At 37.8% G+C, this 27,046-nt stretch overlaps 1 protein-coding gene across 1 annotated transcript; it reads left to right on the top strand.

The window, feature by feature from the left end:
- Positions 1-6,124: 6,124 nt before the first annotated feature.
- Positions 6,125-25,961, top strand: LOC134622652 (ubiquitin carboxyl-terminal hydrolase 43-like; the record flags this gene model as incomplete). The annotated part of the gene is made up of 5 exons (XM_063468040.1): positions 6,125-6,244; positions 14,343-14,592; positions 16,931-17,089; positions 23,249-23,410; positions 23,520-25,961. Coding segments are annotated over 5 exons (1,854 nt in total), but the record flags the coding sequence as incomplete, so codon positions are not given.
- Positions 25,962-27,046: the final 1,085 nt, after the last annotated feature.

Raw genomic sequence — 27,046 nt, 5'->3', positions numbered from 1 at the left:
TTTTTGTAGTTATTTAGGTAAATCATGTGGCATTTGCTGGCCACTTAAGTCTTTCTGTTCCTTGGAGCATTTAAAGGTCTGGGACACTTTTAAGCTGGCTGGCACACACAGCGTGCAGAAGAGGGTCCGTGAAAGCTCTCCGAGAGAGCAGCTTGGGTTTCTTGAATTACTTCATGGTGGACTGTGGGTTATGATTTGGATGTTTGTCCTGTTAAAGAACTTTTATATTAGTTTCTTTAACAAACTGAATGACATTTGCTAATATGTAGTGGAGTCCACTCTTTTTGTGTTTTTCCAAACAGAGCTTTGGTGATTGTGGTCAAAGAACACATGTTTAACTACTGCTTAGCTTTTTTCTGATTTTTGTTTCCTTACTTTCTTGAGAACTGTGTACATGGCTGTGAGGTTGTAAAGTTTTATTCTCATGAGCTTTGTTAACCCTGCTTGTGTATTAGCATGCACAAAAGAATAATGCACCACCAAACCCGTGTCAGCCAAACTACTCTGCAGCTCTTTTGCTATTTGTATCAGATTGTGTGTTGCCTTTCTGTCCAGCCGGTATGCAGTTTTTGCCTGAAAGACATCTTAATGTCCCACATTTTCCCTTAACTGCCATTTTAATTACATTTCTGACAGTGGAAATTGCAAATCTGAAGAACTTTCAAGTATTTTTCCATCATTTCTAACTTCAAAAGCATAATTTACCTTCATTTTAGATCCTCAACCAGTTGCTCTTCATGATTGAATAGAATTTCATAGCTGCTGTGAAAGTGGGACAGTGATTACTGACAGCTCTTGACAGTTTAAAAGGTTTATTTTACACCAAAAAGCTTATTTAATATAATGTTCACCATCTATGTTGTAAAAGAATCAGAAGTCTTGTCATTGGAAAGTGGACAAAACAAGTGAAAGAATCAAAGTGGCTACCATGGGAAAATAAATGCCGTAGTATGAATTGTAGATGAGTAAATATACTGTGCAGTTTAAAAAATAAAACACTCCTATATCTGAGCAACTGGAACTTTTTATGGCACTCTATATTATTGGATTACTGTATTTCAATATTATGTATAAAAAAATACAAAATATATTTTAAAATAGAATGTGCTTTAAAATAGTGTCTGCTAATTAAATTCTGTGTACTTACACAAGGTAAAAGCATCAAGTGTTGAATTCATTTCCTTTAAGTTGCAGTTTGTTAACAGTGTTTAGTTGTTTTAGATATTCTAAAAAAATCAGTAATAAATGCATGTTTGGGACGAAACAGTAGAGTTAGTAACAGCAAGAGAACATAGAGGAGCATTTACAGGTTAGAAGACAGTTTCTCTTAGGAACTAGTAGAGCCCAGAAACAGATCTATAAGAGGGCGAATACTGGAGTTTTTCTCCACCTTACTAGTCGTGTGAGTTTGTTTGTATGAAAAAGAGAAAAATGTAGACCTCAGGACAAAGGATGTTACATCATGTTACAGTTATTCCCCTTTTTCTTCCTGAGATGGAAAAAAAATAAATAAATAAACAACAAAACAAAAAACGTCGGTGTGGATAAGATGAGTCTTAGACGATGGAACATGCGGGCAAAGTCTGCTGAGTGTAGAGCTGTGCAGGTAGAGAGCACTAATGTTGGAGGAAAGGTGTCATGAGCAGGCAAGTGAGTGCTGCAGAAGAATTACTGAAGAACAGAAACGTTGCTGGGCAGGGAGGTGATGAGACGGCTGGTCCAAAACTAACAGTTGTGCAAGCTGAAAATCCAAGATATGAGGAATAAACTTCAGTTCAGCATAGCACAAGGCCTCAGTGTACCTAGCACACTGGCATGCACGAGCTGATAAGCCCCAGGTGCACGGTGACTGGAGTGGAGCTCGGAGAGTGGGAGATGACAGTGCAGTGTCTACAATTCACAAACTTTAACACACCAAAAGAGACAAGGAAACAAACCAAAGGAAGGCGAGAACACAAAACAAAGCAAAAAGAGGAAAAATTGAATAAAATGATTTGCTTTTTTTAGATGGTGACTATAACTCTAGTGTTTAAATATAAAGAAGCATATATTCAATTTAATTCAATTTTATTTATACAGCACCAAATCACAACAACACTCACCTTAAGGCACTTTGTATTGTACGGTAGATCCTACAATAATACATACAGAGAAAAACCCAACAATCATATGACCTCCTATGAGCAAGCACTTTGGCGACAGTGGGAAGGAAAAACTCCCTTTTAACAGGAAGAAACATCCGGCAGAAGCAGGCTCAGGGAGGGGCGGCCATCTGCTGCGACTGGTTGGGGTGAGAGAAGGAAGACAGGATAAAAGACATGCTGTGGAAGAGAGACAGAGATGAATAACAAGTATGATTCAGTGCAGAGAGGTCTATTAACACATAGTGAGTGAGAACGGTGACTGGAAGCTGGTTCCACTGAAGGCTCTCCCTCCCATTCTACTTTTAAATACTCTAGGAACAACAACTAAGCCTGCACTGTGAGAGCAAAGTGCTCTAATGGGGTCATATGGTACTATAAGATCATTAAGATAAGATGGGGCCTGATTATTAAGACCTTGTATGTGAGGAGAAGGACTTTGAATTCAATTCTGGATTTAACAGGGAGCCAATGAAGGGAAGCCAATATGGGAGAAATATGCTCTCTCTTTCTAGTCCCTGTCAGTACTCTTGCTGCAGCATTTTGGATTAACTGAAGGCATATAGGAGGATAACCTTGGCTACCCTATTGCAGTGACTGCAAATAGTTTCTCTGAAAACAAAGTCTGTGCTAGCAGCATCTGTAAGGCTGGAGTTAAAGGACTAAAACAACAAGCTGGCAGCTGGTAAATAATTTCTGTACGGCTCACTTATCAACATGTTATAGCTTACATCTATTCCCACATAATATAATGATGCAGGAAAAACTGTTACAGCTGTGTCCAAAAATCCACTCATACCAACGGGAATTAGGGAGTAGTGCATATATATAAATATTTTCACCTGTTAAAGCATTTTTTTTATCAGTACTTATACGTGTTTTTTTTCTTTATATGTATTTTACCTAAGTCAGGGTAAAATGGAGAAACATTTTGCTAACCTTCAGCACAGCTTTTTGAAACAATGTGTTATGAACTAAGTAGTACATGTAAAGTCTAAATAAAAAGATCAAAACAAAATACCTTAAGTCTGCATTCTTTCTAATAGCCAGCAGGTGGTGCCTCCTCTGGTTGTGTCAAAGCTTCAGGTTGAATATAAGACCACAGAGAAATGGCCCACAGTGTGTCCTTTCTCTGTGACCTCAGTAAACACTTTGCTGATTACTTTATGGGCTCAGTCGTTAGTTTAGTAATGTTGAATGCAACATTGTAACTGCAGACAGGAGTCTCATTGATCTAAAACACTGAACGAACCCAAAATGGTAGACTTCTCCATAAACAGTTGGTACTGTATTCCCAAAATACAAGCAATACTGTTGCTCAAACTTGTCTATTGTAGGTTTTATTCATTTTTAAATTATTGAACATTTTTGATTTAAATTGCACTACACTCCTCTGTCCTTGTTTGTTAACTTGGACACAAATAAAAGATCAGAAAAATCCTGAACTTAATGAGGATTGTGGCTGAGTGATCCATGAAATGAAAATCACAAATGTTAACGAGCAGTAGACCTTGTCACATCTTGTTGTCCAGTAAAAATGCCTGCCTGGCCTAACAGGTCTGCAGAGCATTTCTTGAAAAGTGAAAGTGTTTTCTGAATTTAAGAAAATCAAGCTATTCGGTTTTTTGTTTGGTTTTTCTTTTTACTTTAAACTGCTCCTTGTTTTAGATTAACAAAGCAAAGAGCAAAGCAAAGGCTCTTCTTAGAAACGGACAATTTGTATTTTGATGTGTGTTTTGTCCTGTGACATTATAACAATTTATATTGTAATCTTGCAGCCTTGGTCACTGAGCACCAAAGTCAAAACCTTTTATCCTTTTTGTTTTTGTCCTTTAACTCTGACTCCTCAAAGTTTATGACAAGTTGGAAGCTTGAAAATAATTTTTGGCAGTCCTGCAATCAGGCTGTTGTTATATAGATGTCTTGTCATTGCTTGTGTTTATGGGGCAACACACATTATAATGGTGCTTTGTACCATAGAACAAAATGTCAGTATAATCTCAGTACTAACAATAGTAACTGCCCTTGTTTTTTAAACAGCACATCATCTATACAAACTCTAAAGAAAAACAGAAGAGCTTTTTTTCCCACTGCAGTAGCATGATGTGCATGATGAAATCTCCTTTATGGTTTAGTTTATTATCCTCTTATATAATTATCTCTTTCTGAACCCAAACCTTGGCCCTAAAGCCAAATCCTAACCCTCTGAAGCTGTCAGAAGAAAAGCACAAAGTCATAGTCAAAACTTATCCACTTTCTCAAAATCCTTCCTCCCAAGGTCTAAAACCAAAACTAGTCTTTACAAAGGTAGTTGTACATGTGCACACATATTGACACACACACAGTAGCATAGCAATCGTACTGCATGTGCCTCAGTGGACACTGGTATTCAAGAGTAATTTCTCTCTTTGGGAACTCACAGAATAAGTAGTTGTAACAAGTTAGACACACTGTGGGTCCCGACGCTACAGGCAGACACAGTTGTTTCCATGGCTAATTATTTGTTTGCATAGTGCGCGTTTCGTGTGCACCTCGACTCTACCCAGTGTGTTCATCGCATCTTTTCATAAGCCTCCAGGTCTTCTTCTCATTCCAAACTCCTCCACCTCTGGTTCAGGAGTGCTGCTACATGAATAGGGGAGAGCGACTGGACTACATGTAACAGCCTTGGCTAGCACTTAACCCCAAACCTACTGCCCCTTCTCTTCTCCCTCTGCTGAGCCACAAACCACACCCCTAACTCCAACAGTAGCTTTATTTCTTTATTTATTTGTAAGAGACCCTGCACAAAAGCCAGCCAGAGAATTGGCACGTTGTACCAGATTTGATTAGCGTTTGCAGTTTCTTGGCAGGTAGTATTTATCTGGTCACTTGTTACTATAGCAAGTGTAACCCACAATCAGACTTGCAGCTCGAAGGGCAACAGTGTGTGAAAGGGAAACATAGTTTTTCTTTATGGAAGAGAATCTAAACATGTTGTACTGCACTTTTGTGATAGAGGCTTTGCTTTTTTGAAAACAAGACACAAAGTCTCAGCGGGCAGCACTGACTTATTGTCTCCCTTTTAAAACCTGCCTGTACCCATAGCAACTGTAAATGTTAGGTTTTACCATTTCTAGCCATGAGACAGTTGTAGTAGGATTAACTGACAGCGTGTGTGCACAGGACATTTTTTAGCCTAAGGGCATTATTTATATAATAATTTTTGTGAAGTTGTCCATTTTTACTCTGAGTACTATGACAAGCTGATGCAGCTAAAGGCATTTTTCCTGTGTGAAATCCATACTGTCAAAGTCCAAGCAATCTTGAGATGTCAGTCACAAACAAGTGAACCTTTTACGATTCTTTAGATTTGCCAGTCTGCAGCATAGACCTCTAAACCATAAAGCAAGAAGAGAAAAATCCCAAGATGATGCATTTTAATATGTTGCGCTAATGAAAGTGTATTTAAGGTGACCATGGCTAAGGCAGTAGAATAGATTTATCGGTAATTGGAGGGGTGGTGTACTTTTTTTTATCAATGGGTCCTTTAGTCTGCATGTCAAACGTACCTCAAAACTGCTCATCATTTATCATCTATGTGTGTGTTTGGGGGGTATTTTGTAGCATTATATGAAGAGCTTTGTGAATGAGTAGAGCACTTTGAGTGGTCAATAAGATGAGAAATGTGCTATACAAATCCAGTCAATTTATCCTATGTCTATACAGTGATTTCAAAGCGCCTTAAGGTGCTTCTGTGAAGATGAAAAACCAAAGACGAGGAAAGCAAGAAAAGTGTTCTACCTTTAAGTGGAACAAGGACAAGACTTTAATTCAAAAAGCTTTCATGCAATCAGGCATCATTATGACAAAACTAAACGCGTGAAAAAATTAATCAGGCAAGCTTTTACTTTTGATCTGGGAAAAGCAAATGAAAAATAGATTGATATCACCTGCTTTATTTATGTAACTATGCACCTAATTGATGTAAATATTGATTCCAGCTTGCACCAGATGATGCCTGGAAGTGCCCCCACTGTAAGCAGCTGCAACAGGGTATGGTGAAGATGAGCCTGTGGACTCTGCCAGACATACTGATCCTCCATCTCAAGCGCTTCCGTCAGGTAGGCCAGCTTCAAAGTGGTCTCAAGTGAAGACAAGTACCTTTCATCTTGATCATTACATTACTGCTACAGTCATCAAAATAATTTATTTAATAAAAGATGTCGATGGTAATAACAAACACCTGAGGAACTATTATTTGACTCTACACAGACAATTTGACAATTTATAGAGGAGCCAGATACAGTATTCAAGAAATATGAATATATGAACACCTTTGAAATGACTAAAATTAACATGATTTCAAATAGCATCAACTTACAATAATAACTTTAAGATTTTTTTGTAAAATGGATTGAAATAATTATTCAAAAGTTTACTGTGTTTAGTCTCATTTAAAACACATTATACAAACTACATTTAACACAACAGTGCAAAAAAACTGAAGCTAAACACAACAACAAGTCTGTTGAATGCTGCAGGAAAAGAGTATATGCGTAATTTCCAATTAACAACTAGTTATATGAACAGTCTTATAAAGAAACCACAGCTGTCTAAAGGATTTACTTTAACAAGAAAGCAGTTTGTGAGAACTCATCAGGATAAGAGAAGATCATTTTTATGGCTCAGTTAAGCCAAATTTGTTTCCTGAAATACTAAATGAAAAGATGAGTTTGAGTGAAAAGAAATGTAACCTTTAATGATTTCAAAAGTACTGCAGCAAGCAAGAAAGGAAAGCCAGATGAATTCTGTGAACGGGCCATTTGTGAACAGTCATTGAAAAAGACAACCTCTCTGTCAAAGAGCAGCTCAGTATAAAAATGAGTAAAAATGAATTGTTTCTCTGTGGATGATGGGCAATGTTCCCTCTAAGCTGCGTGCGTGTGCAATTGCACACTGCTGGCACGGTCTCTGCGCACAGAAAATCTGCGTTGCGCACAAAAAAAATCTAACCTGAATTGAAATTAAAATTAAAACTTTAACAATTCTGTTTTGCAGTGTTAGTCAGTAAGTGACTGGCTGCTCCCGTATGGGATTAGAACGATGCCACCTTATCCCATAGTCCAGCCAATGATGCGATTCACATTCGTATATACGCAGCTAATCAAGGTTGACAGGCTATGACAGCGTCCTTATGTGCCGACACCGGTGTTTTAGCTAGCAAAGCGGTGTGGCTGATGTGGAGTGAAGCCACGTTAATGACAACGTGTACAACCATTGGAGATGTGAGCAGGACAGACGGAACAATTGACGGAAAAAGTGTGGACTTTATACCAGTTTTTAAATTGTGTTGATAGGCCACGTAAAACCAGAGTTATGATAAAAATATATGCAATGTTTGGTTTTCTTCCTGAATACTATCGTTGTTTATATTTACTGCGGGAAGAAACGGTACAAACGGCGTTTTATAAGGAAAACACTCGAAAGCACTCTCCGCCTGTGAGCAAAAACAAAACCAAAAATCCCACCCTTTCCTATTGGTCGAAAAAAGTACCATGTCCACCAATCAAAAAATGATATGGCAACATGGCATTTAGTTGTTTAGGAAGGGGGGAAGTTTTAGGAGTGACGGCGGTGTTTTGAGATGTGAGAGATTTGCGAACGTTTAGCGCAAATCTTGTGTAGTTAGTGTGTAGTGTAGTCAATAGTTTTGTTGTGTGTGTCAGAACAATGAGGCGACTGCTGAATGTTACAGGTGTTACAGGAGTGATACATCTGCTGTTGTCAGGCCTGCAGGTATCAGCCTGTTGTTCTCCTTTATCTCATAGAGGACAGAAATTATTTTTGGAGTGGCACAAATAATTTGTGTGGCATCAAATTTGACGCAGAACACCTGATTGTTCTGCAAATAGTTTGAAATGTTTATTTTAAAAAAAATCCGCCTTGGCTGCATTTTTAGGTAAACAGCTGCAAAAAACTTTGTTTGCAAAATTCAGTTACTTTTTTGAAGAAGTAACTATATAATTAATTGCCCAACATTGGTCATTATATACTGTATTTTGCAAAATTGGAGTTCAAGTTATTTTTACTTCCAATTGTGTTAACATGCTACACAGGTCATGAACAAGATTTTTTTTAATTTTCATTGTAAGTGGGCTAAAGCAGTTAATTAAAAGTAGTCTAACATAAATGTAAATGCTGTAATTTGATTATTTTAATAAACCATGTAACTTGGATGGATTCGATGTTGGCGTGACCACAGTGCACACGTCTGCTGTTGCTCACAGTGGTCCAAGGGACCGCTCAGGGAGTTTGTGTGTTCGCTCAGACACATGAAAAATTAGAGGGAACATTGATGATGGGTATGTGAAAACATGTTTGTGATAAAATACTTGCCATAACAACTACAAATTACGAATTAATAAACTCATTATTGTGCTTACAGTTTCTCTTGATGGCCCAGTGTTGGATTGGATATTAGAGAGAATAAAACTGGCATTATATGGACTGATTTTTGCAAGAGTATAAAAGTCCCAGAAAATCCCTTGTGCCTGACCATCTTCAGAGGACTTTTTGTTGTTGTTGTTGTTAAGCCACTTAACAGTGACCTGTGTGTCATTCAAGCATGAAAAGGCACTTAACTCAAGGCATAAACCAGTTTTATGTCTACACATAGCAGACAATTTAGCAAAGAACCAATTTTATATCATATCTTTTAGCACTTTGTTACTACCAGGCTGTCACAAACAAGCACAATTTGTTTCTTTTGCTTTAATTTAATCTATGAAAAATGCAAAAGATAACAAAGTTTGACAGGGTGTTTTTGCACCAAGGTCATTCCTAAAGAGCTGTTAGCTGAAAACTTAAAGAATATCTCATCATGATCTGCAGGAAACTGGACAAGCGGAAGGGAAAAAAAGACAAAAGTGGCCTAAGTAGCCCAAAAAAGAAGCTATCAGTAAGTCATGAAAGTCAAGTCCTTAAGAAAAAAGGATGGATGCAGTGATGCCTCTAGTCCTTCTGGTGATCCAGCTAATGTTCGTCGAAGACTAATCAAAAATGGTCTCAGTCAAAGAGCATCTTTCAAGAAACCATTCTGAGGAAAGGGAAACGGGGAGAAACGGGCTGAGGTATGGATTGAAAATCAGTGGCAACGGGTCTTTTATGCTTGAATGATTCATAGGTCAGTGCTAAGTGGCTTAAAACACAAACCAAAAGGCAAGGACTGGAATGAAAATGAGAGAAAAAGCAGTCAATATCCAAAGAGAAACTGAAAGATCCCCAACAGCCTGAAAAAACTATACACAGCAAGCTTCTTTCTAACACCCTTTCCTCTTTAGTGAGATAGACAAGCGCCATGTCACAATCATTGAAGCATGCCTCGTAGCCTGCTTCTTTAAAACCAACACCCCACCTTTCTCTGGCCTTCATGCATTATTCCAAACACGTATTATCGGTGTAAATCCCCCGCACCCCATTACCTTGCCACCGTGAAGTTCTTTAATAACCTGAGAGATCTCAGTCTGGAAAGTTAAAAAGGATTCAAACCCATGCATTTTCTTCCTCAACTAAACTCTGTTTAGAGCCATGGCAACACAAAAAGTTAAAAAGTGGTGTTTTTATGAATTCTGACTGTTTACTGAAGGAAGAACATGAAAGAAGGCAAGTGAAAACAACTATGATGAAAGCAAATGTGCCACACAAATTAATTGCTGGTACTTTCTAACCACTCTTTATGAAACATTCTGATGTTGTACATCAATGCAGGAAAAAAACAAATGAAAACTGAAGGAGGACATGCAAAGGGTTGGTGTTACAGAAGGCATGGGGTAAGATGGAGGCAGATGATACATAAAGGGAGTGGATGAAAGAAGAATTAGTAATCAGCCACAGGCTTTTTCAGCCTCAGATATACAGATATATGCTTTTAGGATGGCTCCTTCACAGAGGCCTGCCATGGTTAGAATTTTTCTCACTGTCTATGTACGCCAGGCCATATTTTTCCCCACACCTGGTATAATCAGTTAGAACGCTGCTTTCTCCTTTCTGCTGTCTGGTGGAATCTCTTATTATTATGTTTTTTCCCATCTGTTCACATGGTAGCTTCCCAGTACTCTCTCAAAGAGGTACCCATCTCCGTACTGCAATTTCATAGTAATTCAGCACAGGCTTTAGAGTGTGCAGGTCATTTACACTCCAAATTGTTACCAAGTGTCCTTTCTAATTTCCCTAGCTGAGATCATTCTGTATGCACACCAGTTTCAGCTGTACTGAATCTCCTGCCATGACCAGGTTAAACCTTGCCTTTTTGCCATAACTGACCCATCACTAGTGTTTTTTGCTCAGGGACTACAGATAGAAATTAGGTTTTGACTTCGTTTGTGCGTCTCCCTGTAAATAAACATTTGAAAAACCCTTGACACAAACCCTTAGCAGCTGCTTTCACAGGAGACTCATTAGTATCCCGTCATATGCCTGGTTCTTCTTGTTCCTTGTTTCAAAAGTGAACCCTGCCCTTTTCTTTAGATATTTGCTTCTCTGAGTTTTAATGAACACATTGTAAGTTGTCAGTATTTTGTTGCAGCAGCTATGTTTGCTATGCCTAACACTGTAAGGTCATAACATGAACTTTTATTCGTAATTGGTTCACGGTAATCTTTTTAGTAACATAGTAATACTACTATATTTAAGCTTGGACATGTTGCCAGCGTGCATAACAATTAAACTTTTGCCACACTAGGAAAACATCTTGTTTTCCAGCACAGCTAACAAACAATATCCCCTGATCTGTAAAGGCTCCCTGTGTTTTGGAGAAACTCGACCAAACTGGTTTGTGTTAACAAAATGGTAGCATTTGTTAACCTTTACTTAACTAATCTGGTCTCATTTAAGCCATCACTTTGTTTTTGGCCCTGGCCCTGACCAGGACAGGTTTAAGTCACAATGACACAACTAATGGTTTTAGGAAACTTCAAATTTAATAAACAAACAAACAAAGAATCTTTTAACAGAGAGTTTACAATAGTTCTTCAATTTTCACTTACATTTGCAAACACATGCCAAGCTGATGGGAGCTTAAAAACATAAAAACATTTTTGCCACATTAAATAACATATCCTAACACACAGAAATGACTGATAAATCAATTTTATAATGCCTATTTTTTCTCCAGAAGCCAAATTAATTTTCCCTATGGGCCACATACTGCGTATAGCATTAATGCCAAAAAACATGAACATCCCTGAAGATCCTTTCACTCCATATGTGCCAATATGCTCCTGAGACCCAGCCTATTCATTTATGTCCTCCGTGGTGGACACAAAATTCACAACAAAGGTTAAACTGAAGGATCCTTTTTGTTCCTCGATTCTCAGGATATGAAATTTAAAATTTAACATACTGTGTAGACACTTTACCCAAACAGGCGCAGGTAGAAGTCAAACACTTTTCAAGACCTACTTCTTTTTCACATAAAGGTGAAAGCTTAATAAATGCTTTCAGCAATGAAGTTTAGGTTTCATTAGAATACAATGACACAGTTCAGTGACAGACAAGAACTTTTCCTATATTCATGCAATTAATAATTTTTTAAATAGATGTAAGAAGTTATGTAGTGATGGGATTTTTTTTTTTTTTTCACTTAATCTGTACAATTGCTCCGCACACTCCTGGGAGTGTAGTGCTGTAATATTTTACATTAGTGCTTAATACCGCCTTGCTGAACATAATAATTCCTCTTAGTCATTACGGGTCTTACCTGGAACAAGTGTTGAATGTTGAGAAACTGGGACTGCTGTGGGGGGCTGCACCAATAAGCTGGACTCATTTATGCTCAATATTAATCTTGTGTCCTTATAAACTGCTGCTGATGAGAGCAGATGTTACAATTGAGCAATGAAAATGTAAAACAGGTGTAGTTAAAAACACCAATATTTTAAGACAATTTATCAATTTAATCAATATTCTCAAAAACAACTGTGAGCAAAATGTGCGTGTTTTTGCTAAATTTCAAATACCCTAAACTTTATTTTACTTTATAGAATATATTGTACTGCTATTTTACTTGTAGTTTCATGAGTTCATGTGACGTTTTTCAGTTCTTTCTTCTTGTTCAGTGAAAGAGATCTAGTCTCTTTTTGGCCTGAACAAGTGCTTTAAAGCTGAGGAAACATGAAGGACAGTCACATCAACAGTAAACGCAGCATCAGCTTTCCATTATGCATCTGACAGTTCTGGATGTCCTTGCCTTTCTTCTCACAAAATTGTTGAATTTTTGCTGTCAGGCTGCACACTCTTTTTAGCACTTTGCTCAGGTTGATCCCCCTGACACCTGTATAATATATACTCCCCAATAAACTCTTAGTTATGAGATCAACAACATGGTTAATTATTTTGCTCTGACTTACACAGCACCTGTTAATGTATAATGCAATGCCAAAATACCAATTTTAGTTGTGGGTTAATTTCACTCACTTTATCCTTCGTCCACTTCAAAAGTCCAACATTTTTCCATGTCAGATTTGGACAAACATCAGTTCTAACACCTGTCAGTGTGTCCCATTTTCTATCAAAGCATGTACTTGCCTCCATGAACAAATCACTTCCTATTGTGCTGCTCAATTTCAAACTCTTTCGTTATTCCACGTACAAAGGGAAGTAGTATATGTGGGCTGTGTCGCAGGCACCACAGCTCTTGTCCAGAGCCAAGGACAAAAAGTCAGACTTCAGTCTTTTACACTTTGCTTGGAAAGAAAGAAGCAGAAAGAGGGAAGGCCCCATGAGTTAAGCCCTACTGATCACCTCACTACATGAGACCCTTTCTTCAAAAACTCTAGTATCAGGTCCTGATTTTGGAGTTCCCGGCTGACACACCTTTTCTCTCTGCATTAGAATTCAGTCAGTCAGTCTGTCAAAATCTGTACCAAGCACCAGCTTAGCATCAGAGACCAGAGCCAGTAATCTGCACATCACAAATTCTAAGGTTAGGGGTTATGCAGGGCCTTCCATCATGATAAGGATCCAATCTCAGTAGGAGAGCTTCTATACTAAAAAGTGATTTGAATAAAAGATCCATACTGAATCACAATCATGTAAGAGAAAACTGCTGGGCACTTCTTTTACTGACCTAAAACTTTTTTTTCTGATTCTGGTTACTTCTAAAGAGCCTCTGGAATAAAACTGACAGTAAGTAAAAGCAGAATTCATATTTCCAGTTGCATTTATGTTTCTTTGACATATGCAAATACTTTGTCTTTATTTATTTGCCGTTTAATTCATTTGGCAGCTATTTGCTAGTTTTACTTTTGAATCTTTTTGTAGATGTTCAGATTCCTAACAGAGTAATATTTGCCTGCATATTCAGTTGTTGTTGTAGAGCTTTGTGAATCTAAATGTAGGTCTAGCTTCTACTGCAGTTGATTCCAGTTGTTTGCTCATGAGCTGTTCTGTTTTTAACTTTGTCTTCAGCCACTGCTCAGTGAGATCAGGTGACAGACCTGGTCATTAAAAATACTGACTTTACTTTCAAAAATCTCCTGGCCCCAAATCACAACAACTGTTACCTCAAGGTGCTTTATATTGTAAGGTAAAGACTCTAAAATAACAGAGAAACAAAAATATTTATGTTTTAAAATTTTCAAATAAATTACATACCCGAAGCTGAAATCTCTTAAAATTGTGTTCAGACTCACATTCTTTCTGTCAGGCTCGCATGTGTCAGTTGTTATGTTGAGAAATTCTATTACTGCGCCACTCAGATCAGTCAAAACTTATTGTAAAGCTACTCGAGCATTTTCTTGCTTGAATGCTTTTCGTCACTCTCATGTTGAAAGGTGATTGTTGAGCCATTGTACTGGGTACACTGGTGTATGCCCTGTGAACTTCATACTGCTTGCTGCAGGTGCCCTCAAATCACTTTCTAGACACAACACATCTTTAAGGAAATGAACATTTTGTTTTCCATTGTAACTATAATCAATACAATGCTTTGTAAATCAATTAGTCATACATTTCTCTTGATAGGGTCCCTGCTGTTCCTGTCACAGCAAAAGAGTGGATATAGAATCAGTCAAGCCTTTGCCAATAGGCAAAAATAGTAATTGGCACATTACTATTGAGAAATGCAAAAGAAAAAAGTATTTCTAAGTATTTAAAGTACAAAAATGTGCAAACATAATGGTGTGTATGGACTGTATGCATGAATAATGATTTTTGAAACAGGTTGGAGAGCGAAGGAACAAGCTGTCAACACTCGTGCGTTTCCCTCTAACTGGTCTGGACATGGCACCGCATGTAGTGAAGCGAAGCCAGAGCATGAAGAACCTCAATATGGGGCCATCACCACCTTCCTGGAAACAGCACTCAGGCCAGCCACACCAAGCTGCTGACATGATGCTTCCTCATGAATTCCTGTATGATCTTTATGCTGTGTGTAACCATCACGGAGGAATGCACGGAGGACATTATACTGGTATGCAACAATGACGTCTTCTTATTGCTTTTCATACACACTCTTCTGTCATGCAGTTGGCACATCCACACAAATGAAGTTACTGCATAATATGGATATATACAAAGTGTGTGTGTGTGTGTGTGTACGTGCACGTGTGTGTGTGTACATGTTTAGGTATCTTCGTGAGGACAGAAAATTGGCATGCCACTATACTTGTGGGGACCAACAAAATGCTCATTCCCACGAGTTTGAAGGAATTTTTGAGGCTCCAAATGTGGTTTTAGTGTCAGGGTTACAATTAGGTTAGGTTTAGGCTGAGGGCATTCATTTTTGATGGTTAGGGTAAGTGGCTAGGGAAAGCATTATGTCAATTAGATGTTCTCACTAAGATATGAAAATTAGTCTGTGTGTGTGTGTGCGTGCGTGCGTGCGTGCGTGCGTGCGTGTGTATTACAACAGGGACTAGATTTAGCTAGAATGCTAAGTCCACAAGGAAGACCATTTTTCATTTCAAATGACAGTTCAGATCTATCAATGACAAATAACATGCAACACTGAGTTATCCCGTCTTCTTTGGCAGATGTTTTTGACCAATCAGTTTTGAGAAATCCTATGCCCACCTGTCATACTCAGTACCTCAGCAGAGTAAACTGCTCTGTGCTGCTTAGTGTTTTAATTTTAAATAAAATGTTTCGATACAACCCTCCAGCAGTCTGGGTCTCTACTGTCCTCAGCTCAGTGAACTGTGGTTCATCCCAATAGTCCTGTGCACAGTAATTGCAAGTAGCTAAGTGAGTCCCTAAATGTGGGATGGATTTCCAGTTTCAGGTACTGCCCAGGCTGCCATTTAGACTGTCAGTATGTGGAGGATTATCAAAGTACGTGTGTCTGATAAGAATGATGTTATTTTATTAATTTGTGGCTCCCCATTAGTAAAATAACATCATGTACAGTCTATGTCTAGTTTATGTACAGTCGGGGAAAAATAATTCCTTAATTCCCCTGCTGAATTTGTAAGTTTGCTCACTGACAACAAAATAAAGTCTTCAGTGTTTCATTTTAACTAGAGACTGAATACCATCAAAAGAAGAAAAAAATCACAATGTACATTGCACAAGCACCTAAATTGATTTGCATGTCATTGATTTAAATGTGCATTTAATCCCCAAGCAAACCATGACTTAGTACTTGATGGAGAAACCCTTGTTATCAAACTCAGCGATAAGACATTTCTTGTAGATGGTCACCAGGTTTGCACACATCGGATGAAGGATTTTGTTCCGCTCCTCTTCGCAGAATTGTCCAAATCCTTTAGGTTTCTTGGCTGCTGCTTTGCAACTCGAAGCTTCAGCTCACTTCATAGATTTTCTACAGGACTGAGGTCTGGCTAGGGATCTACATGACCCTGATATGCTTCTTTGTTACCTGGGCATTATGTTTTGGGTCATTGTTAGGCCGTGGACAGGTGTTCTAGCATATCTTCAGTTTTCTGGTTGAGGAAAGGAGGTTGTCCAAGATTTTATGGTATAAAGCCCCACCCATTGGCTCCTCAATACAGTGAAGTTGTCCTATATCCTTAGCAGGACAACTTTTTAGTTATTTATTTTTAATCTTTATTTTCATTAAAAATGTAAATAACTGTCATGCACAATTTCATTACAATCAATACAAAACATTACATACACACCATTCAATATGGCGGGCTCTGAAATAAATCAAATTTACATTTGAAATACAACAATAAAATTCAAGACTCGTACCTAATTTGCAGAAATAGAAGTGACAACTGGAGATTAGGAGAAAGCAGGTCTTCACCATGGCAGCTACCGCTTTACATTTGCATCCTGTCCTGGTTCTTTTACCTGAGAGCCCAACAGTGTTATGCACAATTGTGTCATGCACAATAACACAATCTGTGGTGGTGTCCCTCATTTAACTAAGAAAAATAAATAAAATTGATCTTATTTTACTGGAATGAAAAAAAAAATAGCAGCATCTCTAAACACATTTTTAAAATAAATCAAAATAGCACCTGAACAACAAGAAACTGTAGCTGGAGAGCAGCTCCATGTGTCCAGGAGCGGTCCTTGATGTATTCTGTCTTGCTGCTTTAACAAGCTGAGAAACATACATTATCAACAGTCTCTGCAGTGAAGGAAAATACAACTCACATTTAAATGTGAAGCTATTCTATGTACACTGTATTTACAGGCAGCAAAGAGGTTATGTGCTATGGACCTCCCAAGGCAATGCATCTTAGGGAAAAATGAGTTCATCTCAATATTGCATGCAGTTTTCTGATAACAACTGTGCGAGAAAAACATTATTTATTGTTGTTGTCTGTTTTTTATTCCAGCTTACTGTAGGAATTCAGTGGATGGTCAGTGGTATAGCTACGACGACAGCAGCGTAGACCTGGTGCAAGACGAGGAAGTGTGCACAAGGGGCGCTTACATCCTTTTCTACCAGAGACGAAACACCATTCCCCCATGGTCAGCCAGCAGCTCCATCAGAGGTATGCTGTGAAATAACAAGCAAACCAGACAGCTGAAAGCATATAAGAGCTTGTGATTGTTTTTCAAAGGTCCTAAAAATGGTAAATAGTCAATTAATGTCTGTACTTTAAACATACGTACCTTAGGCAAGAGTGGTTTTCAAGGATGCAAATATATCTGTGTTGTCTGCTGCACTGTGCTCAGTTAGCAAAACGCACACACGTCTGACACCTTATCTGATATATCTGAGCGTATCTGGTGAGACAGTTTGACAAAGATTCTTTTACACATACACCATGCACCATGTAGACAATACAAACTAACACATCCTGTTCTTGCTGAATGTGTACATTGAGTATATGCAAAATGTTTGCACAGCAAAAGTTTATTTACATTTAAATGGACTTTTAACGAGAGCAAGGCTCAATAAGTGGTGGGGCAGGGCACTTTTACAAATATAGGAATAATTCAGAATAACAATGATTTTGCTGGACCGCAAATAAATCATTAACAACAAGCAACTTGTAAGAAACACAGTAAGATAATTGCACCTTGCTCTCTGTTGTCTCAAGCATGCATCCTACAATAAAGTACAACTGTAATCACTAATTAATCAAAAGTAAGACATAAGTGACCCCTCTTCTTCCTCTTTCACAGTAAGAGAGGAAAAATGTAAATAAAAGTTGGTGTTTAATCGGATATTTAAATAATACAGCTCCAAAGGTATCAAGTAGAAGCTGACTTGAAGAAATCAGCTGCCAATCCCATGACTATAAATGATGCAAAGAGAGTTGTTTTTCCTAATACATACCACCTATCCCTGCACTCCTGCCTCACTGACTTGCATCTTTTGTGAGTTGCTATGATACTGAGGTCTTTCAACCTTTGAAGTAAGAGCCGAACATGCTGGTACAAACAGAGAAGACTGTACTGTCAAGAACCTGCTTTGAGTCACAGAAAACCAGGGGTCTGTCAAATCTGCTCATTTAGCTCCACATGAAATGCTGAATGTGCAGCAAAGTCCTCTGTCAGACTGCAAAAAAGAAAAGAAAGAGAGAACTCATCCAAAATATTGTCAAGTCAGTTGTTTGACTCTTTTTTTTTTCTTTTTTAAACTGGAGATTATTAATTATTAAACTGAGATGAATGAACCGCATGTCACTGGTAAGCGTATGTTAAGAGCTAAAAGTCAGATTTAATAGTAGTAATAATTTTGTGCAGCTAACTTTGAAACCTTTTGCCATGGCAGCTCACTGAAGGGCATACACTTACTACAAATGTCAGAATGTCTAAAATCATTATAATACCAACCTTTATCTTTATGTAATCTCCTCTCCTATTGCCTTTTACAAATCTAAATAATCAGTGACCTTATTTCCATGTGGTGCACCGACAATACAAGTCAAAAGGATAGCTTTTTTAAGCTGCACAAACTGTCTGAACATACAGTCATATGAAAAAGACAGGACTCCTTGAAGTCATTTTAAAAACTAAGTACACTTTTAATGCTTCTATAGAAATTAAGAGGGTAAGCAGCAGCTAGGTGGTGCTAATCAAGTGCATTTGAGTAATTATCATCAAGTCCAGACCTCGAACTGATTGAAATGCTGTGGCAGGGCCTTTAGGGTGCTATGCATAAACAAATGCCTGCAAACCTCAATAAACTAAACAGTGTTATAAAGAAGAAGGGCCAAAAAATATTCCACAATAATTTTCAAATTATTGCTGCTAAAGGTGGTTCTACAAGATGTTGAATCATGGGCTGTGCCTAGTTTTTCACATGATTGGAGTCTGTACTATACTGTATGTAGTACTCCCGAGCAGTGTTGGTCAAGTTACTTGAAAAAAGTAATCAGTAACTAATTACTGATTACGTCCCAAAAAAGTAATCCCATTACTTTACTGATTACTTATTTTCAAAAGTAATTAGTTACTTAGTTACTTTTTTTTAAATTATTTACAAGCTGAATAGGTAATAAAGCAATAGATCTTTCAACCCAATTCTATTTATTCTACATAATCCATCATATAAAATGTAATCAAACGAAAAAGTCTCTTTTTCGTTTGATTAATTTTAATCTTTTAACTTTATGCATCAAGCAACTTGCGTTACTTGTAACGCGTTACTGCCCATCTCTGCTCCCGAGTCTTTGTTTATCTTGCCAGAATAAAATATAAATAGTAGACATCAGGAATAAATATAAAACAGGAGAAATGTATACAATGAAGAGGGGTATATAAAAAAAGGGAACTGCATACAAAAATAAGAGAAAGACAAAAATTGGAGAACAGCTGCAAAGTACTTGGAAGAGCATGTGGACAACAAATCATGTCAAGTAAAAAGGACCAGAAATTGTTCATAAGAGTGTCAAAGTACTTTGGGCCTTTTTTCTAAATATTCAAGTTTGAAACTAGAACAGTTAATTGAATATCAAGTTGCGTCTCCTGTTAGTTGCAGAGGCTGTAGATGGTAAACAAATATGTTGCTTCACATTAGTGTTTTATTATCAGCCCCACTGCCCACGGTGTTGGAGCAAGAACTTTTCAAATATGGTTAGTGGAGTGAAGCAAAGAGCATGACGCTCAAAACATTATCATTGCCAAATGAAACATCCTATGTGAGTCAAAATTTACCTATCAGAACATAATTTAAAAAAACCTCATTCTCTGTACGTCTTATTTCAGCAAAACCTCAGATAAAAAATAACAATTTAGATATTACACTATCTCGTTATTTATTTAACACAAAACAAAATGCAAGAGAAGTGTTTGAAAAACTAAGTACTAACCTTATTGCATCCTCGAAAACTGTTCGTAACACCCAGGTGCTGCTGATCACATTGAATAAATGATCATTAGCAAGTGTGAGTACTTCGATAAAAGTAGAGGTTTTGGCAGTTTGCTGATCTGGAGTGTTCAGATGTGTCTTAACATGATGCCAAGAGGGAAGGACATCAGCAGTGATCTTAGAAAAGCAATTGTTGCTGTCTCTCAGCTTGGGAAGCGTTAGAAGGCCATTGCCGTACAATTTGAAATCGATCACTCTAAAGCAAAAAACATTATTCATAAGTGGAAATCATTCAGGACAGCTGCCAATCATCCCAGAACTTAATGTTGCTGGAAATTAACCCCAAGGTCTGACTATGCAGTGGAGATAACTGAAGAGCTACTTCTCAGATTCTACAGATGTAAGTAACCATGTTAAATATTAAAGTTCATGACAGTACAATTAGACAAAGAACAAGCTTGACTTGTTTGGAAAAGTTGCAAGAGAACGCTTCTTCTCTCCTAATGATCATGGCAGCACAGCTTAGCCTTGGAAAACTGCATCTGAGCAAACCACAAGAGTTCTGGAACAATGTCTTTTAGACAAATGAGACAAAAGTGGAGATGTTTTGCCATAATTCACACTGCCACATTTGATGAAAACCCAAATAGAGCAGGACCCAGACATCTTGCAGTCAGCGAGTCAGACATGAGCTTCACTATATAAAAAGTATTCTAGAGTCAAATGTAAGGCCATCTCTTTGAAAATTATCACTTGTTAGAAACTGGATAATACAACTGGACAATGATTCCAAGCCTGCGAAGAAGTTTTTCTTATTTTGCTATTTTGCTTGTAATTTAATGACCTCATCTGCAGTTTTTTTTTTGTTACTGTTTCTTATTTTTCTTGCTAAACTTTATCACTGAGAATTTTTGTTCTGATAAAGGTAAATCCAAAGAAAAAAATATCTTCACAGGTGGCATGTGAGCAAAAATGTAGCTCTCCAGTTATCTTGAAAGAAACTGCAACCTTCTAATAAAAGCCTTCATAGGACTATGCAATTCATGTGCAAATAGACCTCTGCCTTGCAGTTTGATATTTAGTGGAGTCACATAAACAGCAAATGCAAGATCTGCCTCCATTCTTCCTCTGAGTGCCCTGGAATGTTCTTCTCCGTCTTATCACAAAAGCAGCTCTCAGGTCCCAAACTGTTTTTAGCACTATACCCAGGCTGAGCCATATGACTGCTTTTTGGTAGCCTATGTCACCATATCCTGTCTTATGCTGCTCCAAAACTACAAACAAATTTACTTTTATCGAGTTGGGTATTTTAATTACACCATCAACATCGTGGTTAATTTTTATCAATAATTTACACATCACCTCTTGGTGTATAATACAGTACAGCGCTTGGTTCATTTCAGTTATATTATATTTCAATTTTTGAATTCAGTTTTATTTATATATAGCGCCAGACCACAACAGGAGTCGCCTCAACACGTTACATATTGTGAAGATCTTACAATAGCTTAGAGAAAATCTTGCGTCCACTTCAAAAGTCCAGCATTTTTCCCTGTCAGATTTAGGCTGTTGGCTGGAACACCTGCTAGTTAGCCCATTTCAGCCCTATCAAAATATGCACATGTGCAAAGCATAAACTGCTCCTCTGTAACCTTAAACTCAAAGTAACTGTACCGATGTCACTTCACTTTTTGCGCTCTTGTCCAGAGCAAAAAGTGTCAGGACAAAAACTCAACCTTTACACAGCACAGCACAAAACAAAATTATGTAGACTCTAAGATTCCATTCATTAATTTTCCTTGTCCAGGGTCATGGGAAGGTTGAAACCTATCCCAGCTAACAGAGTGAAAGGCAAGGCACGCCCTGGATAGGCTGCCAGTCTGTCGCAAAGCTATTGCAGAGAATGCTCACTTTCACACCTGGCCAGTTTATAATCGCCCATTTACCTAACATGTATGTCTTTGGATTGAAGAAAAAGCTAAATCATTTGGAGAAAACCTACACAGACACAGGGAGAACATGATACAGTAACGCCACATAGAAACTTAAAAAAAAATGTTGCTGAAAATCACTAGACTTCCTGTTGATCCACTGGCTACAGATTCTCAAAGACCTTAAACCTAATGCTCTCCTTTGCGTTGTAATGAAGGATGAACTATCCTAAGTACTTGTATTCCTCTTCCTATATTTTGTATAGGAAGAGGAATTCTCCATCTATAGCTCATATGATCAAAAGTTGTAACATTAGTTGGACTATTCTGAAAATGTTTACTTGCATGATAAAATGATTTAAAATGATAAAAGTCTGGAGAGTAAAACTAGTTAACAGAGATAAAGCATATTCTATTTAGATCCCAAAGACATATACAACCAGTACTTAATATTATTGATTAATAGTACTTAATAGTACTCTAAATGTACTCATTGTCTAAATATCTTACCTGGTAAAATATTTGCAAATGGTAGCAAAGAACTAAGAAATGCCTGTCTGCTGTGCCCATTGCTTTGACAGCTGTCATTCATTCTTCTTTCAAGGTGTCTGAGAAACTTCACTTTTTTTAATCTAATCATGTACTTTTTTATTTTTTAATGTTTCAGAAAAACAACCTGACATTAATTGCTGAAATACTCTATGAGTCAACACTATGTGAAAATATATGTAAATATCTAATATAGCCAACATAGACGGTTATGCTTGTAAAACTGAGCTATTTGAGAGTTGCTGAATTGCTGTTAGAGTTGGATAAGTACCTGTTCAATCATTATTGAATTTCTTGGTGAAATTCGTGTGACTTGCATTTCAAAAGATTTACTCTGCCTTAAACAGGATCTTCATTGAGAGGCAGGTTTTATTTAAATGTTTTTTTGAAAAAGACATTGATTATCACTGGCCCTGGCAAATGTGCCTAATGTGATTTATTTTGCAGATAAATGTTTGTTCTTCACACATTGTTAACTTAATTATCGGAGGCGGGGGGGGTAATGTCATTATGGATAGATTTCATTTACCATTAGTATTTGCTCCCTTTACTCTCCCTCCCTACTCGCCTACTTTTGCCAGAAGTTATGAATAATTCTAAATTCCAGAGTAAAAGGAAAGAGGGGCAAAGTCTCATTAACACTATTAAGTGATATCATTTAATTTACTTTTGGTTGAGGCTAAATACCACCAGGCCTTTACAGCCTGTGCCTCTTTGTAGACTGACTCTTGAAATGTATGGGTATTATGACTATGGGAAGTATAAGAGCTCCATATGTCAGATGAAAAATAAAATAACATAGAATTTCTAAACAGCATTTGTGCTTTTCCATCGTCCAACATGTGTGCAATGTTAAATAAGTGGAGTATTCTTTATGTTCCTCCTCTCAAACCTTTTTCTCTGTATCATAGGCTCCACAAGTTCATCAGTGTCAGACCACTGGCTAATCAGGCTGACGGGGGACAGTAAGAGAGGCAGTCTGGTGTCTCATACATCCACCACCTGTCCATCTTCCTTACCTGACTCTCCAGAGTCTCCAGTCTTCCTGGACAATGGCTTCAAAGATGAAAGAGGTAAAAGGACCACTGCCATCAACAGACTTCTGTTTTATTAATAATTTGTCTAAACGTGTTTGGTTTTTATTTAAAGCCTAAAATATTTTCCTCTCTCCATAAACGCCAGGTGGATTTGAGAAGAGGCCATTTGTCAGAGGTCTTCAGGGGCGCAGCATGAGCCTGAGAGCCCCCAGCAAAAACAAGGATACCTTAAGCAGAGTGCTTCCAATGCGCTGGTCCTTTGGTTCCAAGGACAGACGAAAACCTGACCCAGTCCCTCCCCCTGAACCTGATCCTGCCCCTGTAGAACTAGTACAGTACTTGGAATCTGGTCGGCGTCCCCGGTGCACAAAGGATCCAATAGCGACATTAATGAATGAACCACACAGCACAAAGGAAGCTGCAAAGAGCCGTGCTGCAGCCAATGTTCGTTCGTCTAGCGTTGGAAGTATAAGTTGTGTGGGTAAGACGGGGGAGGAGCCGCCATTTCTAAAGGTCCCAGAGGGCCAGAAGTGGCCATCAGATAAAGCAGCTAGTCTGAGACGTAGCAAGGGGAGCCAGGCTAAGGATGAGAGCACTGTGAATATCAGGAGCAGCTCCAGCACTAACACTCTAACCAGGAGGAAGGATGGAAGAAAACAGAGCTCCTCCAAATCTTCACAGGATACTGAGACAAAACGGAGATCCAGTACTGGAGTTCAGCCCAGCTACAGCACACCCAGTCTCCAAGATGGAACTCTGAGAAGACAAAAGGGAGACAGGGCTGATAGGGAACGCCACAGCACACAAGAAGAAAACTCTAAGAACAAGAAAGCAGACATGCCTAAGAGCCATGACGGAATACTGTCCTTCTTTAAAGGTAGCTTCCTGAAGAAGGATAAAGATTCAAGGAAACCCACTGAGGATGAGTCAGGGAGAGCAGTAGTTGAAGAAGAAAGCAGAAGGACCTTGTCGAGGCCATCACTGTCCAATGGAGCAGCTGGAGGCCGAACCGGAGAAGAAAGAGGCAAGTCCAAAAGCTCAGGCCATGTGGTTAATGAGCAGGTAAACGGTAAGGTGGGACGCAAAGCAACTGAAATCAAACGCTCCCAGAGCTCCACCAACATCCCAACAAAAGCAGAGCAGAGCGTGCGTAGGACAGCATCTTTGCACCGTAATGGGATGTCAACAACGCCAGCATCATCACGCAGTCTGACAAGCGACAAACCATCTCACGGCACCTTGCAGAGGACTCGTTACAGCACAACCTCACTGGGGCGCAAAAAGACAGTCCCTGAGTCCAGCTTCTAACACAGAGACACATAAAGCCTTTTTCCTGAAAGAAAGTGAAGGACATTAAATCTCCAAGATCAAAGCAATAGTGCTCCGTTCACAGTAATACACCTTTTTTGTTCCTGGAAAATTAATCAAGTCAAGTAGTTTGCTCCATGTAAGACAGAATAAATGAAAGGTCCTCTAATGCTCAAGAGGGCATTAATGAACAAAATTAGGTGATATGAGGGGGGCCTTCTCCATTCTATTTTTTACGACCCAAATAAGTGCCTGATCAGCCGATATGCAGTTTAGACCAATTGGTTTGTGTCAGTTTAGAACTGAAAGCACGCAGCAGCACACCTACAAACATACTGTACGCATATGTGTCTTATTAATGTAGTGTGAGCATTGGAAGTCGCCACTCTGTTTTGAACTCTTACGGTTGCTGCTTAAAATTAAGACACACTGATTGTGTTCATTTATGAGAATGTATTGTGTCTACTTGATAAACGGTGGTGCTTTGAGACCTAAATCTCTGAATAATGTCAACTGTTTATTTTTAATATTTTTTTTAAAGCACAGTATGTTTTATTTTTTAAAGGATAGATTTTTTTTCTTTTTCCTAAATGACCCAGTCTGCAGCAGCAGTTGATTCAGTGATTTACAGCTGACTAAGCAAACATTTTAAACACACTATTGTCTACTGTGAAATGTTAAATTAATATACTATCCCTTAGTGTATTAGTAATAACAGTTGAATATTAAACTGTTTGTTTTCTTCTATTGCTACTTTCATGTACCCACCTCGTCGTGTTCCTTAAGGTAAATAATTGTTTCCCATGCTTTCCTAACACCGATGACTGTCAACAGTTTAATGTCACCATTCATGGAGGGGAGGACCACAAAAAGCAAAGCAAAAGAGAGTGATTTCTGCTTCTTACTAAAAAAAACCAAAACAATATGGACACACAAAATCTTGTCTTATTGAAGCTGTGATTGAGAGAAAAATTCTGCCTCTCTGGGAATCATTTTTGATGAATGTACCTCCAAAATTGAAGGTCTGCAAAATTACTGGTTACTCTTTGATAGCGACTGTTTTTTACCAGAACATGACATTTACTTATGAAATAGTGACTATTTGGCCAGTAGGAAAATGGACAGAAAATACAAGGCATGGAAGGTTAGGGAGCAGTGTTTGTTATTCCAAGTAAAGAAAATCTATTCTATAAATCTATAGAAGAGAAATAGAGTATGCATTATAATATGCATTTTCCTTTATTTATAGATTTAATGTCTATTTACTGTTGAAGAAATTTTTTTGTTTACTTTTTTAAGTGTGGCACAGTAAATGCATACATAAAAAACATAGTGGACATGGATTTTATGTAACTTTAATTTTGATTATGTAGGCTAAGCTAATTTAGCTGTTCCCTTCTGAATCCATCCTATTGGTTCTGGATATTTTGCCTGTCCATTTTATGTGTAGAGGCAATATAATATATTAATATATTATTATATTTTATTACACTCTCTTTTTGTTTTGTACAAAGACTTTTTTCACCTTGCTACCTTTTCAAATATATAAACATCCTTCTTGTTTAAATCGTTAGTTGGACTGCATGTGGGCAATATAAAGTAGAGCGAACTGCTTATCAAAAAAATCCAAGGACAACTTCCAAACATCCGAACGCAGCATAATGATTTAATCTTCTTCATCTAGCTGTCCTACAGATCAACATAAACTGAAACTGCAGTTAGAAAAAGCCTTTCATAATGTGAAATAATATAATTTGATGTTGTGTTTATTAACTTCACATCAACAGCACCTTGGTGCAGTGTTGATACTCACCTCCGCAGCCTTTGAGATTACTGAATAGCCAAATATTCTGATGAAGTATTTCTATCAAAAATCCAGTTTATTATTGAACAAATACCTTAGTGCAATCCTCTCTTTGTATTTATAATCACCATGAATATACAGCTTTCTTCTATTACCTTAATAGAAGAAAGGAATTAAAAAGCAGTATCTCTTTTATTGTACAAAAACATCTACTTTTACTTAATCTTAAAATCTGAAAACCAATGATAATATTTAGTAAACTATCAGGCTATCCTGATAGCAAATAATCTTATATTTATGCCAAATACACATGTGCAATTATTTTTTCCTTCTTTCTTGTCTATAACTTTACATCAGTGGGTTATATTAGAGAGCCCGTATTAGAGTATGGAACAAGCTTTTCTATTTGTGTCTGTGTAATGGTAGAAGGAGGGGTTTTTTTGTTATTAGCAGAAGTCTGTCAGATTGTGGAAAGGTACATCTAAGAGCTTATGCACATTTGACTACGAGTATTGTGTGATTTTGTTTTGTGTTTTGAAAAGCATATTCGTTTGAAGTAA

This window comes from Pelmatolapia mariae, unplaced genomic scaffold (assembly GCF_036321145.2).
Source record: "Pelmatolapia mariae isolate MD_Pm_ZW unplaced genomic scaffold, Pm_UMD_F_2 NODE_ptg000116l+_length_67959_cov_1, whole genome shotgun sequence".
Taxonomy (NCBI): domain Eukaryota; kingdom Metazoa; phylum Chordata; class Actinopteri; order Cichliformes; family Cichlidae; genus Pelmatolapia; species Pelmatolapia mariae.
Note: the sequence above shows the minus strand (reverse complement) of the source record. Positions and strands in the feature narration are given on the sequence as shown.